General features: G+C 35.8%; 1 protein-coding gene across 3 annotated transcripts in view; it reads right to left on the bottom strand.

Annotated features, from left to right (window-relative positions):
* The window catches only part of CENPP (centromere protein P), a 140038-nt gene extending 124767 nt beyond the window's left edge, over positions 1 to 15271 (bottom strand). For 2 of the 3 annotated variants that reach the window (XM_057403186.1, XM_057403188.1), the window contains exons 1-5: positions 15098 to 15271; positions 14106 to 14263; positions 13672 to 13760; positions 9293 to 9381; positions 3936 to 4032 (exon numbers count right to left, since the gene is read on the bottom strand). In XM_057403186.1, coding sequence (XP_057259169.1) covers positions 3936 to 4032; positions 9293 to 9381; positions 13672 to 13760; positions 14106 to 14263; positions 15098 to 15234 — 570 coding nt within the window. In that variant the 5' untranslated portion in view covers positions 15235 to 15271. The remainder of the gene's footprint in view (positions 1 to 3935; positions 4033 to 9292; positions 9382 to 13671; positions 13761 to 14105; positions 14264 to 15097) is intronic. The other variant, XM_057403187.1, reaches the window with a different exon arrangement.
* Between the last annotated feature and the right edge of the window lie 1214 nt (positions 15272 to 16485).

The raw sequence follows: 16485 nt of genomic DNA, 5'->3' as shown, positions 1-16485 counted from the left end.
CAGTGTATGCAGGCCTCAACAGTCAGTTCACCTGAAACAGGACATACTTGATAAAGGATACAATGTTTCTAATTACACAATTACACATTTGACATTCATTTTCAGCTTCTCCCCTCAAATACCTACCACATGTGTAAACTCTTCAGATAAACAAAAGCAACAATTACTATTACCACATGAACTTCATACTAATTTTGAAGCTAGTATAGATTCCTAATCTGTAGAAATAGTTAAGCATCAAATGCATGATGATATACCGCTAATACAGAATAATAATTTCACAAGATGTTTTTTTATTAGTTATGTTTATCTTGCTTAGCTAACCCTTTATTTGTTCGTGCTTGTGCTATGGGAAATTAAGTGCATACTTTATACTGAACAAACTGATACTCTGCCACTAAGAGTGTTGAGACCTAAGTAGCTTTCAGTCACTTTTTAAGAAAGTATGTCAAGCCTCAACTGTGGGCTCATCTTTCTGGTAAGAGAATGCAATTATGAAGTGCAGGACAAATATATTTTTGCCCTGAGCCCATTACCCAAGATAGACAAAGCAATGCAATATTTTCCATTATAAGTTATTTAATATAACAAGAAATTCCATTTTCTTAATATAACTGAGACAACCAAGTGTGACAGTGAAAATAATACTTTGTTTTCAATTTTTACATCAGAAAAACTTAAAGTTTCCAGGTTTCCGCAAAGGTAAAAAATATAACCCTAAAGCATGTAAAAATACATTCCAACTTCAAGCATAATTTATACTAGAAAAAAGCAAGCCACCAATTCTTCCATCCCTCTTTTGATAAATGCCTAAGACAGATAAAACACAGCCAGAAGTTTAATACATAAACAATGGCCCTTGACCTTCTCCTCATCACAGATCTTATCTACTAAGTAAAGCTCCTTCCAGCATTATCAGGATCAGTAAATATCATCAAAACTTTTCCTATGAGAACAATTCTGTGTATACACAAATATAGACATATTTATGCAATATATACACACATGTAAACATTCTAAGACCTAACCACTACCACCACATTATTAATTTTGCCTTAAAATGTTGTAGGTACTTTTTTTAAATTACCAAGTATCAATAGTAACACTAATGAAAGCTCTTAATATTTTGTGAGCAAACCAAAGCAGACAACTGCTATGCCTCTTGCAGGCAATAACTTATCTCCTATGTTTTAATTTACTTTTCCTACTCATAGCAAGTTAACTCAAACCATTAAGTGAGAAGGGCTTCAGTATGCAGGAGTTTTTACTTTCTGTTTGTGTGACCAGTACTAATATCAAGCTGAATGTACACCATTCTGGTTTTTTTCATCTCTCATTTCTGTTCAGTATTTCCAATAAAACTTGATTTTTTTTCTTGTTTATCGATATCAGCGTCAACAATCTGCTTTTCCAGCAATGCCAACATGCCCAGTTGTTCACCCTCATAGCAGACTTAAAGCATGTTCAGATCAGAAAATTATTTGCAGACATAAATCCATTTTGCAGACACAGTATTTACTGTGGCAATATCATAATACCTGCCATACAAGTAATGCCATACAGAAAACTTGTGGGACGCACCACTCATCCCTTCAAAAATCTATTTAAGGCACTACCTTGTGGAATTTCTCAGTAGAATAAAGGAGCAGTAGCAGAGATTAGTATGCTCAGTCCTTGTGTGTGCATGAAGCATTCAAGTTGTAGACTAACCTATTTCAGTAAAAAACCCACAACTGCTGAAGCACAATGTCAGGGAGCATATAACGCAGAGCACAAAATGCTTACAACTGAACATTACTCTACTCCCACGAACCTAAATCTACCCGTTTTCTAGGAAAGCCTGCTCACAGTCAAATCAATGAGTATTTAAAACTGTTTTTTGCTTAATCCAAGTTATGCATCTTACCATCACTCTTGATAACTGGAAAGAATCTCACTACAAATCTGCTATTTGTGACAGTCAACTTTTTAGAAATACAGTGGTGCCCAACTTTGCTTTAAACTTACAACTGTCATTCATCTCATTCATTATTATTTGAAGTACTCGATCCCTTCTACATTATTCCTTTCTTCTCAAGTACCAAACTGGTTTTACAGTTCACTGTAACTAATAGATTCCACTAGAGTACTATTAGAAGCACTGTCTATTTCTACTTAACAGTCTAGATAATTTTCTTTTAAATAACAAATGGATAGAAAAATATAAACCACAAATCCCATCCCAAATAGTCTCTCTAATACTGCGCACGGTTACCTGCCTCTACACTTGAAGTCTAGCAAGCATGTAGGAAAAAGAAATAAATACCAAGATTACAGACTCAATATTTAAGTATGAATATTACTAGGGTAAGACTCTTCAGTTGTTTTTATATATATGTTAAAGGTGTATTTCTAGTTACTTTCACACAAATGACTACAGAATATTAAGTTACAAATACACATTCTCCTTAGCAATCTGGTATTTGAATTGTCAGATCTAATCTCTAAACCCTTTATTTCTAAAAGAAATCATTACTAATGCTAGCAGAAATAAGGCCTAAAGACTCCTCATAAGCACAAAGTCAACCATACTTGATAAATATTCTCCCAAATTGGTTTGCCTTTCTCAACAGCATCTTTGTCCACAGAAAGAAAAATATGTTTAGACAGAATATTTGCAATACTGACAAACTTGCAATATGTCTTTATGAATTTATCTTCACACATCTTCTAGCAATGAATATACCCCTTCATTGTTTACACTCCATGTCTGAACAAATACTTCAGAAACTGCTTAAGATACACACAATTTTAAAAATCATCTCCAGACCTATTTCCCTTTTGTTTTTTATTTTTGTACTAAATTTTAAAAAGAAACCAGTTCACTGAATCTTTGTCCCAGAAACCACCGTGACTGCTGTTATTAGGCTGATCCAAGCATCAGAAAGCATCAAGTGAAGTTGGGAAAAAAAACAAACAAGAAACCAACAACACAAAGCCATAAAAGCCCTTGGTGTTCTACCTTCTCTATGGAGGGATTAAATAGAAGTCCTTTTACAAGAACCAGCAGGATTAGACAACATCAGTTTGTTACTCAGCTGAGGACAGGATTCTTTTTTTACTTAAAAAAAAAAAGTATCAGAATTCAGTACTTTTTTCTTTAATCTGATTGATTTGATGCTAGAAATCAATGTAGCACAGAATTCAGAAAGCCCTCAAAGATTCAAAAAGTAGGAAACAAAGCAGTTCCCACTTCTTACTACAGCTGAAAAGAGGGTGCCGAGTTTAATGACAGTAAATGCTGGAGCTAAATAAAGCCGAATTAAAAAAAACACACATAATTAAGCACTAAACAGCCTCCTCTAACATTACGCATCATATTAAGATGCTCTGTGTCTGCCAGACTACAGTATTTTTACTCTAAAGATTAATTATCTTAAAATAGGTACAAAGACAAAACAAACGAGCCAAATTATGGCAATTTAAATGGCAATTTAAAACAAAGTTCATTTACTATGTTCCAGTTAAGACTGAGGAACAGTTTATTTCACATTCAAGTAAAACACTTTGCCCAAACGCATCCTCATTTTCAAGAGACAGATCCAGTCCTTCAGAACACGTCAATGCCAAAGACTACAAATGTTATTGTCTTTTAATTTCCTCTTTTGCCTTTATTTTGGTCAAAATAAAACGTAACACCAATGAAAACCTATCTTACTTCCCAACAGAAAGGCACAGATACTCTTATTTTCCCCCATATATGAGGAATATGACAGCAGAATGGTAAAAAACAAGACACTAAGCAAGCGCTAATACTCTTCACTTCACAACATACAAAATTAAGATTTCCATAGTCTGCTAAAGTGCACTAATTTCACCTCCATTGCTCTGTTTCAATGAGCTACTTAAAGAACTAAATACAGTACACCAATACACAAAAGCTTGATAGACACTACCTTGAAATGCAGGAAGGTGCATCTGCGATGTTCATACCACTCAGCATAAGATGAAAGACTTCTGAAAAACGTTAAAAGACTTCCACATTTTTCACTGCTACAAAAGAAAAATACACTGTTTAACCCAAGCACTATTACTCCGACGTACCATTCTATAGCTTAAAATTTGCACTTCTTCCAGAAATTATGATCAGTATTGTTCAAATTTGAAGCCAGAGATAGACTCCTCTGTCCCCCCTGCCCCCAAAAAATTATCACAACAGGGAAGAACACTGTAGTGTAGATACTGAAAATATTGAAGAATTCATTTAGAAACCAATATTTTCAACTCCTCAGAAAGGTAAGCAGTAATCAAGTTAATCTTCAATGCAAAACGTGATAAACTGACAAAATAGCCGCCTTTAAAATCTTAATTTAACTTTATGCTTGTTCATGTCATACTTTTAATTTACCAAATAACTTTCAAGATGTTGCATAATAAAACTTGAACCTACAACTGGGAAGATTTACCAAATTGCATCAATAAGCTTTGATTATTCCCGAGATCTTTGTCCTATTCAACTAAATCTTTACATGACATGTTATATGCCTCCACCCGCATGGCATTCAACTTCTCAAAATGAACCTTGAAACCAGTAAGCAAGAAGGTCTGTTCATCAGATCATGTGCGACAGCAACTATTAGGACCATATTTACAGATTTTGAGCTCTAATCAAAAGAGGAAAGAGACGGTAATAGCTGGGAGGAGGCTGCTTTGTGGCGAGGGGGAGAAGAAGAGTTTGTCTTGGAGGGGTTTCTTCTTAAGAAAAACACACACAAAAATTTAGTCTTCAAGTTTCTAGTAATATAAGAATCAGGACAGAGAAAGGAAAGGTGACAACTTAAGATAACATAAACTGCCAAACAGCCAATGATCCACTCGATGTGGTCAGGGGAGTGAGGAAAACTGCTTGAAAAGGGTGTACAGTTTATACAAAAGAAACACGGCAAGAATGGAAAGAACAAAAATACCACAGAAGCTAAGTGTCAATACATGAAGCAAGGTGATTCTTTCATCATAAGGGTGATGAGCTTCATGGCATTGTTGATATAAAGCCACAATCAAAGGAAACAGACTATTAGCCATTGTCAAAACATACCCGGCAAGCACCACTTTGAAAATACAAAGATTCATTTCAGTTACTAATACTGGATTTCACAAGCTTACAAAACCCAACTGAAGAATATTTCTGAAATATTCAAGAGTATTTCAGAAAGTTACAGAGGATCTAAATTCTACATTTGACTTATAACATGCTTTCTGTTGAACATTAGCTATTCTTTTTGGATCTTCAGAACAGCTGAGAGGGGAAGCTTGAGGCCATTAACAGAATGGTTGCAACAGTGTATTACCAAGTCACTTCAGCCATTCAAGGCAGAATTGTGCCTTGGATCCAGCTGTATTTAATATACAAGAATGGCAATGCTTAACATGTTACACAAACATAAATAAGAAAAAAATACATCAAGTTCATTCAGATATTGAAAATATAAAGGAAAAGCCAAACAAGTTTCATCCTAGCCTGGAAAGAACAGCATCATTAGAGGAAGTTACCACAGTAGTCACAGCTGCCAACAAAATCAGGCCAAGATGAAAAAACTACTGGCAGCACAGGCAAAAATTGAACCCATGGAAGGATGCAGACACATACTGACTTGCAATAACCGAGTAGCTTTATGTTATGGAAAGCTTTTTTTTAACCATAACTCATAACTATACATATAGAAATCTACACATACTATAATAAAAAAATCAAGACTTAGTAATGACTGCTCGCATCTCGCTGTCTAATGAACGTGGTTCTATACATACATACTGCAATATACTTTTAAAATCTACGTACCTAGAAGAGGATAACAATTGTTACAAAACTACATATTTAAAATCCTTTCTTTTAAAACTTGGCATGAGTATCCATTTTTATGCAATTTAAAAGACTATCACAAACCTTATGACCTTGTTTTAGCATTATACCTTTAGTTTGATTTTTTCTTTCCCTTTAGATTCATCTTTAGGCAATATAGCAGATGAAAATTTTCAGTTAGATCATCAAGCAGAAAGACACAATTTAGGCTAAGAAGTTCAAAAAAACAGTTCCAGATGTAAAAGTTAGACTTCCAATTATATATGAGCATCTACTTCTCTCACATACAGGTATAGTGTTGGCTAAATCCAAGATAGAACACAGGTTTTCCTTTTTCCTGAGCAGTGAATCCAGTGCTGGCATGAACAGACATATGCATTAGACATGCTTTTCTGTATCTGCAAGGGAAAGACTGCATAAGAGCATCACTTCGGTTAAATGGCTCACAGCACTTAAAGTGCCCATAAACAACAATACCTAATTAGACTAGGTTAGCTTAATTCCTAATGCTGAAGCCAACTACAACAAACACTAAAATGCTAAGAGAACTTGGCATAAACAAGCAAGGTACTAATAGAGTGTATGTTAAAAATTTAAGCCTCTTCTTTGTTTTGGAAAGAATTTAGCATTACAAAATGTCACTGGATAAAGAAAAAAAAAAATTCCACTGAGAGCCAAAAACACCCATCTCCAAAGCCAACATCCATATAACGAAGTCATCCAAAACCAGCGAAAAGCATACTCAGGCAGAGAGTAACCCTGTATCAGGTTAAAATCACATGACCTTCATCCAAACACTATTTCACTTTTACAAAATAATATCAAAACCACAAAGCTATGTAAGAAACTTAAATGCTGGAAAAGTGTTTAAGGCTCCTTGAATATGCCCCTTTAGCTATTTAAAGAGAGAAAATCTATTTTAACTCACTGCAGTATGCAAGACTTCTTGCACTAACATATAAAACCAAAGAATGACTCTTACAGCCATGGGAAGAAGTCACGTTTCCCCTCATTTCCAAGATACCCTGCCCATGCAGTATTTAATATATATTAAACGCAGACCGGTCCTAAATCTGAATTCTAAATTTTAACTAGTTAGTAAAAAGTAGGATGTAAGAAATCATCTGAAAACTCCTATTTGACTAAGTAATCCATGCAGCAGTGAACTAACTCTACAATTAACAAGATAAAGTGAAAAAGAAAAGAAGAAAAAAAAGATTTTTTTCATAGATATCGTGGTCCTTAACACCAATAAAGTGTAACTTAAGTGATAACTGGTTCAAAGGGAACACAAGTAAAATCCAAAATAGAAGACTAAATAATGTGATTCCATTTGCATACATATTTTATTGTTACAACATAATTAAGGACTGATGTATCTTTTAAAAATAAGTATTCTATATTGCAGCAGTACCTGATTGAAAATAGCCTACTGAATTTTGCTTCTTTTTAAAAGATATTGCTCAAGTGTTCTAGCATTCCTCTGTTTTCTTCCAAAGCATGACTGATGGGCTTGGAAATTACAACTGAATGCCAAGTTTTTAACTCTGGTGCTCTTAAAGACCCTTTTTCTGTCATGCACTATGAAAAATGTATTTAAAAAAAAAACAAAAAACAGATAACCAAGGAGGAAAAAAATCCAAGCCAGCAGAGGAAATGGAACAGAGCTAGACAATGGATTTGGCAAGATTAGGCCAAGGAGGCAAAGGAAGGAATGAGAGACTGGTAGGGAGGCTAAAAAGAATAAACAATACAGCAAGAATGGAGGGAAAGGGAAGGAAGAAGTAGGAATCAAGACTCTAAGGGCAGCTGATGCACTGAAGAATAAAGAGCAAGTTGGGAAAAGCCTGAAACTGGACATGGAAAATGGGGATTAGGGCTTAAAAAAAATGTAACTAGTTTAACAAGGCGATTGGGAAAACAAGCTGTAAAGGGAGATCACACAATCAGATTTAGCCAATCTGACAGTGGGCTGCTCTCAGACATTGTGACCATCAATCCCACTCTGGTTACGTATCTACTGCCTTAGATCAGCCACAAACACTGTTTGCAGGACAAGACTAACTGGAAAAAAATTAATTTGAAGGGGCTGGGAAAGGGCAAGGTGGGCAAGGCTGTCAGGTATTTAGAAAAGTAGTCAGGGTCAACCCACTGAGACAAGGTCAGCAGATGGTACATGCAAACAGAGCTAAGGAGAAAGAAAGAACTGATTGCTTCATTGCAAAGCCTTAATTCATTTTACATCCCTCATGAAAACTTATGTTTACTTATTAATACCAGCATAATGTGGAAAAGGACCAGGGTAGTGAAGAGACAGGGACAAGGGAGCAGTACTCAAGCCAGGATGAAATAAGGTCTGCCACTACTTCAATGCATTCCTTTCCAGTAAGACTATTACGTTCCAAGACACTTCTGCTGTCAGAAAAAGCTCATAAAAAAAAACAAAACAAAACACAACAAAACAGGGTAATTTCCTTTTCTAAACCCTATTTCTTGAAAGCAGTCAACTACTGTTCTCAGTTATACCACCAGCTTTAGTGTATCTGTATGGAAATTCCAAAGCTTCAGCTTTCAGCACAGACTAATGAAACCTGAGCTAACTGAACAGACCTTTCTTTTCACCCATTCATTTGCTTTCCTTCTCCCTCCCAAAGTCTAAAAATAATTTAAAACAACAGAAATCGCTTAGAGAATAGGATTAAGTCAACCCAATAATAATTAGATATAAAAGATTTGTTCTCAGAGAGATCTGCTAGTAGATTTCAAAGTAGAATACTGGAGACAAATAATTTGATCATTATTCCTTCTGTGTAACAACCTCCAGAAAACAATCAAGAAGCAGCATTCGGTCACATGCTTGAGTTTTAGTATGCACATTTTCATACGCCATTGCACAAACACAATACTCCAAGTTTTTAAACTATATTTTGCTGCTTTGAAAATATCAGTAAAACAAATCCTGATGCAAAGAAAAGAAACTGAATGGTGAGCAGAGAATTAGAAACAGGCAAGTACTGCAAAGTGGTTCTGGACATACACTTTTAGCCATTAGTCATCCACATTGCACATCTACATCTCACATACACATCTGAGAAGCAATTAACATGTTGATTTCATAAATTAAAATATGATAGCTGAGATTATCTTCTTCTACCTTTCTCTGAACCAAACAATTTCAAACAGCTAAAACACGTGATAATACTAAAATTCTTTCCATTTAACATGCATTTGTAACAGTCATTTCCAGCCTTAAAAATCATATGCATTTCAGCTTCTCTCCAAAAGGAGACAGACAAGGACTATGAGTTTAGGTTGGGCTAACAGAACATTATCAAACAAAGAAACTGGCTGACAGCAATTTACATGACAACTCAGTATTGCCTTTAGTATCAAATATTCCATACAATAACTTTATTAAAAAAACCAAAACAAAACAACAAACCTCCACCTTACCTTGACACAAATTTGTCCAAATCTTCATTTCCCCTAGGCTCCATTATAATACTGAGATCAGTAATAGCAGCAGATACATTTCCTTTGTTCTAGATAAGGAACAACACAGTATGTTAGAAATTTCTCTAGCATGGAGAAATAAAGGTATCTATTTGCATATAAAATAAAAATATATGTAAATGCTACCAAGTAATACAATCCTTAAAATGGCATTTTTTTTAAGCTACAGCTTATATGTGCGGACAATTTCTTTCATTTCAACAGCATCAATATTATTCATGCAATAAGGTTTTGGAATAATAGCTGAACTTGTCAGCATTGAGAAAACATAAAAAAGGTCTTCCGTTATATCTGGTATAAACAGCTTCATCCAATTCCTTTCCTATCACTTCCACTTCTTTAAGATTCTGATTTTCCAGCAAAATCCCTGTCACATATACCAGAAAATGAAAATATAAGGTTTCATCTGAAAGCCATAATAATGCTACCCGAAATTTGAAAAAATAAAATAAAAATTAAAAAATCCTGTTAGTTTTCCTTCTATTTTTTATTTTAAAGCCTGTAGTTTTGCCCCAAATTCCATCAGTTTTTACAGTAATAACTATTACTTGGGGATATGTGCGTGACAGTAGAAATAAAATGTTTCTAAATATTTAACAGCCTACCAAAATAAAATAAAATTAAGAAAAGACATTCATATAGCAGAAATGAAGCCACAAAGAACTTAATTATTTTTTCTACACATTCTTGAAGACACCAGAGTAACAGGTTAGATAACAGTGAATGAAAAAGTTTACAATCATGGCTTGAAGACTATAGCAAATGCTTCACTTTCTACTGGAGACATTGTGCTTTATTTTTCTTATACCCAGTCACCACAAGCAAATGGGAATGGCAACGGAAACTAAGTAGACAAGCAGGATATGAAAACATATATAGCAATCTTCATCACTGACATGGACAGTGAGATTGAGTGCGCACTCAGCAAGCTTGATGATGACACCAAGCTGTGTGGTTCGGTTGATATGCTGGAGTTAAGGAATGCCATCCAGAGGGACCTCAACACGCTTGTGAGGTGGGCTGATGCCAACCTCATGGAGTTTAACCATGCCAAGTGCAAGGTCCTACACCTGGGTTGGAGCAATCCCAGGCACAGCTACAGGTTGGGCAGAGAAGAGATTCAGAGCAGCCCTGCAGAGGAGGACTTGGGAGTGTTGGCTGATGAGAAAATGAACATGAGTCAGCTTCAGTTTGCGCTTGCAGCCCAGAAAGCCAACCATATCATGGACTGCATCAAAAGCAGCGTGACCAGCAGGTCAAAGGAGGTGATCCAGCCCCTCTGCTCTTGTGAGAGCTCACCTGGAGTATTGTGTGCAGTTCTGGTGTTCTCAACATAAAAAGGACATGGAACTGTTGGAACAAGTCCAGAGAAGGGCCACGACGATGATCAGGGGACTGGAGCACCTCCTGTATGAGGACAGGCTGAGGAAGTTGGGACTGTTCAGCCTGGAGAAGAGAAGGCTGTGTGGAGACCTCATAGCAGCCTTCCAGTATCTTCCAGTATCTGAAGGGCCTGTAGGTATGCTGGGGAGGGACTCTTCATTAGGGACTGTGGTGACAGGACAAGGGGTAATGGGTTAAAACTTAAACAGGGGAAGTTTAGATTGGATATAAAAAGAAAATTCTTTCCTGTTAGGGTGGTGAGACACTTGAATGGGTTGCCCAGGGAGGTTGTGAATGCTCCATCCCTGGCAGTGTTCAAGACCAGGTTGGACAAAGCCTTGTGTGAGATGGTTTAGTGTGAGGCATCCCTGCCCATGGCAGGGGGGGTGGAACTAGACGATCTTAAGGTCCTTTCCAACCCTAACTATTCTATGATTCTATGATTCCATGATTCTGTGAATCCCTAGTACTGGTTGGACAGGAATGCTGCTAACACTGCCATCACTAAGAAAAGGAAAAAGCAAAGCTAAACACTACAAAGTTTGGTGGATTGAGTAAGTAACATCAGAAAAAATCATTTTAAATTTTGAGCAAGAAGTTCAACACATGCATGGAGTTATAGAGAAGTTGCTAGTAGCCAACAGGCTAACACACTACCTTCTGAATAAACTGGCTTTCCAATAAGCAGGTCAAATGATAAGATTCAAAAGGAAAGCGCTTAAGCAGGAAGCAACTCTTACTTGAACAATTACTTTCTCAAGAGGTTTATACACGTTTTGGCAGATTTTCAAACAAATTGTATATGTCCTCTCCTAATACCTAAGGACAGTATGAGAGGAAAATAAATAAAACAATGCTTTTGCATTAGCCCGCTTTCCTCATTCACATTTTGATCTTTGTAAACATTCACCTATGCACAACGGTGAGCAGACAGGAGCTTCTTAGTTTGCACTCAAAGCTGGCAAAACACTAGTTTTCTTGCAAAGATAAACTACACATTAATCTGACTGTGCCAAAACTGTACATCTCAGCTGGTTCTTTAGTATGTCAGGCAGTCAAGGACCAGTACTACAGTAATACAGACACAATCTCAACCATTTAAAGCTAGTCAGAGTGAACTCTGATCTGCACACCATTCTTTATACAACTGTATCCTGGAATACAGCTTTTAATGTGAATGACATTTAACAATTTAAGATCAAATTAGAGAATTATCCTTTCTCTTCTGCTGCATACTAATGTGTTTGTTACCTACTAAGCATTTAAAAAAAAAAAAACCACAAAAGCTTTCATCTTTTATTTCTTAAGATGGGTGAAACTACCTGCAACCTTACACTAGCTTGCCGACACTGATCTCAGTACAGGTTGTTTTGAATACAACCATTAATGCCATTATTTTTGAAAACATGTCTCTCCATTTTTATACACAAGAAGAGGCACTGAAAAAAATTTTCAGGTCCTAGTCTGGCCTGAAGTCACAACTTTACTGAGAGCTATGGAGGCAGACTACTGCACCCACAGAGGACCTACTGATCTGAAGTGGTTTTTTTCTAAATATATACGCTTGGTATTCTACATGCCCCCTACTCCAGCATACGCCATCAGCTCTGAAATACTACAAGTTCCAGGTATTACCTAGACAAGTGCTGCCATCAAGTGGTGCAATACATTTAAGCAGCACCAATGTACCTCTGAATTTACATCCAGTAAATTTACATCATCTGATCTAGATTGACAGTAAAAGATGTTATCATTCTGCAGGAGCATACAGGTGAGATATAAATATCAATCTAACCAAGTAGCATGATTGATGCGAGCTATTTCCATGCTCAAATCTAAATACAGTTTTATACAAGAACATGGTAAAATAATATCACAAGTTTCAAGTCATTCATGGACTTAAAAGATTGCAAAATAACCTCATTCATCTTACGCCATCCACATGTGACTATTTAAATATTAATATCCTAAATTCATATTATGGCTTTTCTTAAGATTAGAAAGGACAGCTTTACACAGCAAGGCAGCTTTTAATACTATTAAGTTCAATCACATTCCATTTAAAAAATACCTTTAAAGCTGAGCTGAAAACCAAGTTTTCAGGAGAAAATTTCCTGATGTCAAAAAATTATTAAAAATTAGGGTATATTATAAGAAATTGGGATAGCAGCTGTTTTCCACTGCTCATCATTTCAAATTCTGTCCTAAGAATAGATTATCATGAAAGAGCTTCCCTGCAAAAAAAAATCTGTATTTAGTGCAACTTCCGTGCAGTCCTGTAATGTAATGGCTACCGACACTAACCAAGCAAATTACAAGTATAACTGAAGCAAAGAAAAAATTTTCAAGTTTGTAGTGTTTAAGCTTTTCCTCAGTTTCCTCAAGAGAGGTAAGGTTTGAAATTTTCCAGTCTCTAGAACAAGATACCTGACTGCAGAATGTGCTGGGGGGAGATCAGAGACAGCTGTGGGATGAAAGCCATACTGGGTCAGGACAAGGCAGCAGCAGGTATTTGGCAGAGTTAGTGGAAATCCAGTGCTGTTCAGGGCTTTACTTTAATGTTAGACTGCAACAGCATCCGGCAGGGTGCATGTTTTGGGAAGGAAGGGCGATTTGGACTTGTCAGTGTTAGGTTTATGGTTGGAAGGTCTTTTCCAGCCTAAATGATTCTGTGATAAGGATTTCACAACTGAATGCTGAACCTGACCTTCAGAACCATTTTGCTTGAATGCACATGGAATTCAAAAGTTGGGTCCAGCTGCTACAGGTTGAAAGCAACCTGAAAAGCAACTGAGGCTTTGGTTAAGGAGACTCGGGCAATCAAAATGATAAAATACCATTTTCAGATAGAAAAGGAACTATTGACACTAGTCCATTTGAAGTTCTGGTTGGTTGCTTGGTGGTTGTTGGGACTTTAGGTGTTCATTGATCCTTACCTGCATTTCAAGAAGCTGGAATTCCAAGTGAAAAGACAAGGAGCAGCAATTCCCTGATAATCTGTGCTTCCTCACCATTTTGTTTCTAGCTGTTGTAAAACAAAGTTAATACTTGATCAGATTTCCAATACAACAACTATTGCATCTCTTCCATTAGTCATAGTACCAACTGATAACATCCATCACATAAAGAAATCAAGTTAAACATGTTAAAAGAAACCAAATCTAACTTTACAGTAGTCTTTCACTCTCCCACTATGGAAAGTACTATATTTACTCAAAAACTACTTGGCAGTAGAGAAAATTCTACTGTATTTCAAAATAATTGTCTTTCTGCTAACATTGAAAGTAGAATTACAACATGCATTTTCAAATGTAATGAACAGAAACAGTATGCTCAATATAGCACCAGAAAAGGGCATAAAAATGCTTACTTCTTTCCAGTGTTTTCTTGGAATGACCTGTAAACTGAATACCAGTAAGTTTCATTAAAAATGAGAGACGTGTTTCTAGACTTTCAAGTTCAGCTTTCAGGTCTGTTGCAGATTCATGTCCCTCAGATTCTCCCCAAAGTTCACTTTGGAATGATTTTCTAGAATTGAAGAAAAAAAAGAAAAAATAAAATAATCAAAAGGGCAAAAGACCAAGACATAAGAAAATGTTTTGTCACATCAGTACAGCAATACAATTTAAAAAAAAAGCACTTCTAACATGATCTGACTGTTTTCTGACCAAGATCAGTTTTCAATAAGCCACATTTCAGATGGATCACATTACTAGGAACAGTAAACTATCTTAACTTTCATAAATAGTTATGTGTCTTATCATACAGACATAGCCTTTATTGTAAATCTTGAGATACAAGTATCTATTTTAAGGAATGTACAACAAAAACGAGCTGTGATGTCTTTACTGCCTAAATTACTTTAGATATGGAGTGTACATTTACTGCAGATTATCAGTTAAATAATGGAAATAAAAAGCCCAAACATGGCATTTTCTTAGGATACATCTAGTCACACCTGTCCATCTCCCCAGTTCCAATCCCCATCTTCCCACCCTTTTTTTTTTAATTAAATTGGCATCGAGCTGTTTCACAGTGCATAATGGAAAACATGGCCTTTGCAGACAACAACTTTGCAAGGCCTGCACAGCAATGTACCTGATGTCATGATCTGTCCACTAAAATTGCCTTTCAGAAAACAAACAACAAAACCCTAAACCCCCACTAACTACCAACAGAAGACAGTAAAGAGAGATCAACTATTTATTACTTGTGATCTTTTACCATATGTAGGACATGATCTAAACAAGATAAGCACTATAAAAATAACAGAAGGAAAGTCCTAAGAGAAGCAAAAGCTTATCCTAAATAATTTTGACAAAAAAACATTATTAATCCAACATGTGAGAAAAAAAAGCTTACATTGACATTAATATCTCCTCATCAGAAAAAAAGGTGGATTCCTGTTGGCTATCTTCATACTTTTCAGCCAATAGTTTAATTTCCTCTTTCAGTGACTGGATTTCATCTTCATAAACTTGACAAACATCACTGTCCATTTTTCAGAGTCAATGTTACTAGATAAAACAAAATAGATGTCCTAGAAGAAAATAATCCATATTCAAAATAATTTTTTGTCCAATGAATTAAGAAACTCAAATATAACATTAGACAATTGTTTCTCCCACCCCTCTACTTGAGTCAACTCTATTATTTTATGAATTTAGAGAACTGAAGAATTGTTAAATACAGTTTTTAAATATCCCAGGTAGCTTCAACAAGAACAATAATTTATACCCTCATAAAGAATTCTAAGGTGTCAAAACACTGCTGCCTACACTAGAAGATAACACAAACATATAAACCTTGATCCTCAGCAACCACATTTGACAGAAATTGTACCACCAACTTGAAAACAGAATTAGGCTTGCAGTAAAACTCTGCTCTTAACACTACACTACAGCACTCTGCGACCAGTGTGACTCTTACTTAAACCCTAGAAAGCCCACTTAGAAAGACACATTACAAGACCAAAAAAATCACTTGTTCCATAATTCTGAATGCAAAAAAGTTCCTTAAAAAAATGGTAGCTCACTCTAAAAGCACCATGAACCGGAAAGATTCCACCTCCAGTGGATACAGGCAGCTACTACGTAGCAGCAAGAATGTGAAAATGAACATATTTCTGACTGCACCTAAAAGAAACAAGAAAAAGTTTCCTCCAATATAGACAGCAATTGTGATAAAAATGTAGCTTTGTTGCATTAGTTTCTCAAAGAATTCATTGGGTCCAAATGTAATTAGTAAGCCAATTCGAAGTCACAGATCACTGCATAGCTTCTAAATACAGAAGTTAAATCAGGAATCTAAAATCGTCACAGACTCTTTAAGAACCTTTTTAACTAACCACAACTTCATCCAGGAGCATATCCAGGTGGTTTAAATTAACAGAGCAAGCAGCTGGGCTGCAAATAAAAAACAGTCCTAAGAGGCTACAGAAACAGAATCCAGCTTTGACCACTTCACCTAATGATGCACCTGATTAAATGAAGCACACCTGCTCCTACTAACACAACAGCATAATCTGTCTTTCAAGTAAACAGCAATAAAGAGCCACAAACAAACAGCTACATTTAATTAATAATTGAAGACAAACCTAAATTTTAAGAAAAAAAATAAAATCTAATTTTCAGCCTACACATAATGCATTCAAAGGCCTGTGGAAAATGTGCAACTCCATACCAATGTACCTTTCACCTAGGAAAAAAAAAACCTCAAAAGAAAAAAAACGAAGGAAAAAAAAAAGGAAG

The sequence above is a fragment of the Pezoporus wallicus genome, unplaced genomic scaffold (genome assembly GCF_028554395.1).
Source record: "Pezoporus wallicus isolate ANWC-B61680 ecotype Strahan unplaced genomic scaffold, APGP_CSIRO_Pwel_v1 contig_12230, whole genome shotgun sequence".
Classification (NCBI taxonomy): domain Eukaryota; kingdom Metazoa; phylum Chordata; class Aves; order Psittaciformes; family Psittacidae; genus Pezoporus; species Pezoporus wallicus.
Note: the sequence above shows the minus strand (reverse complement) of the source record. Positions and strands in the feature narration are given on the sequence as shown.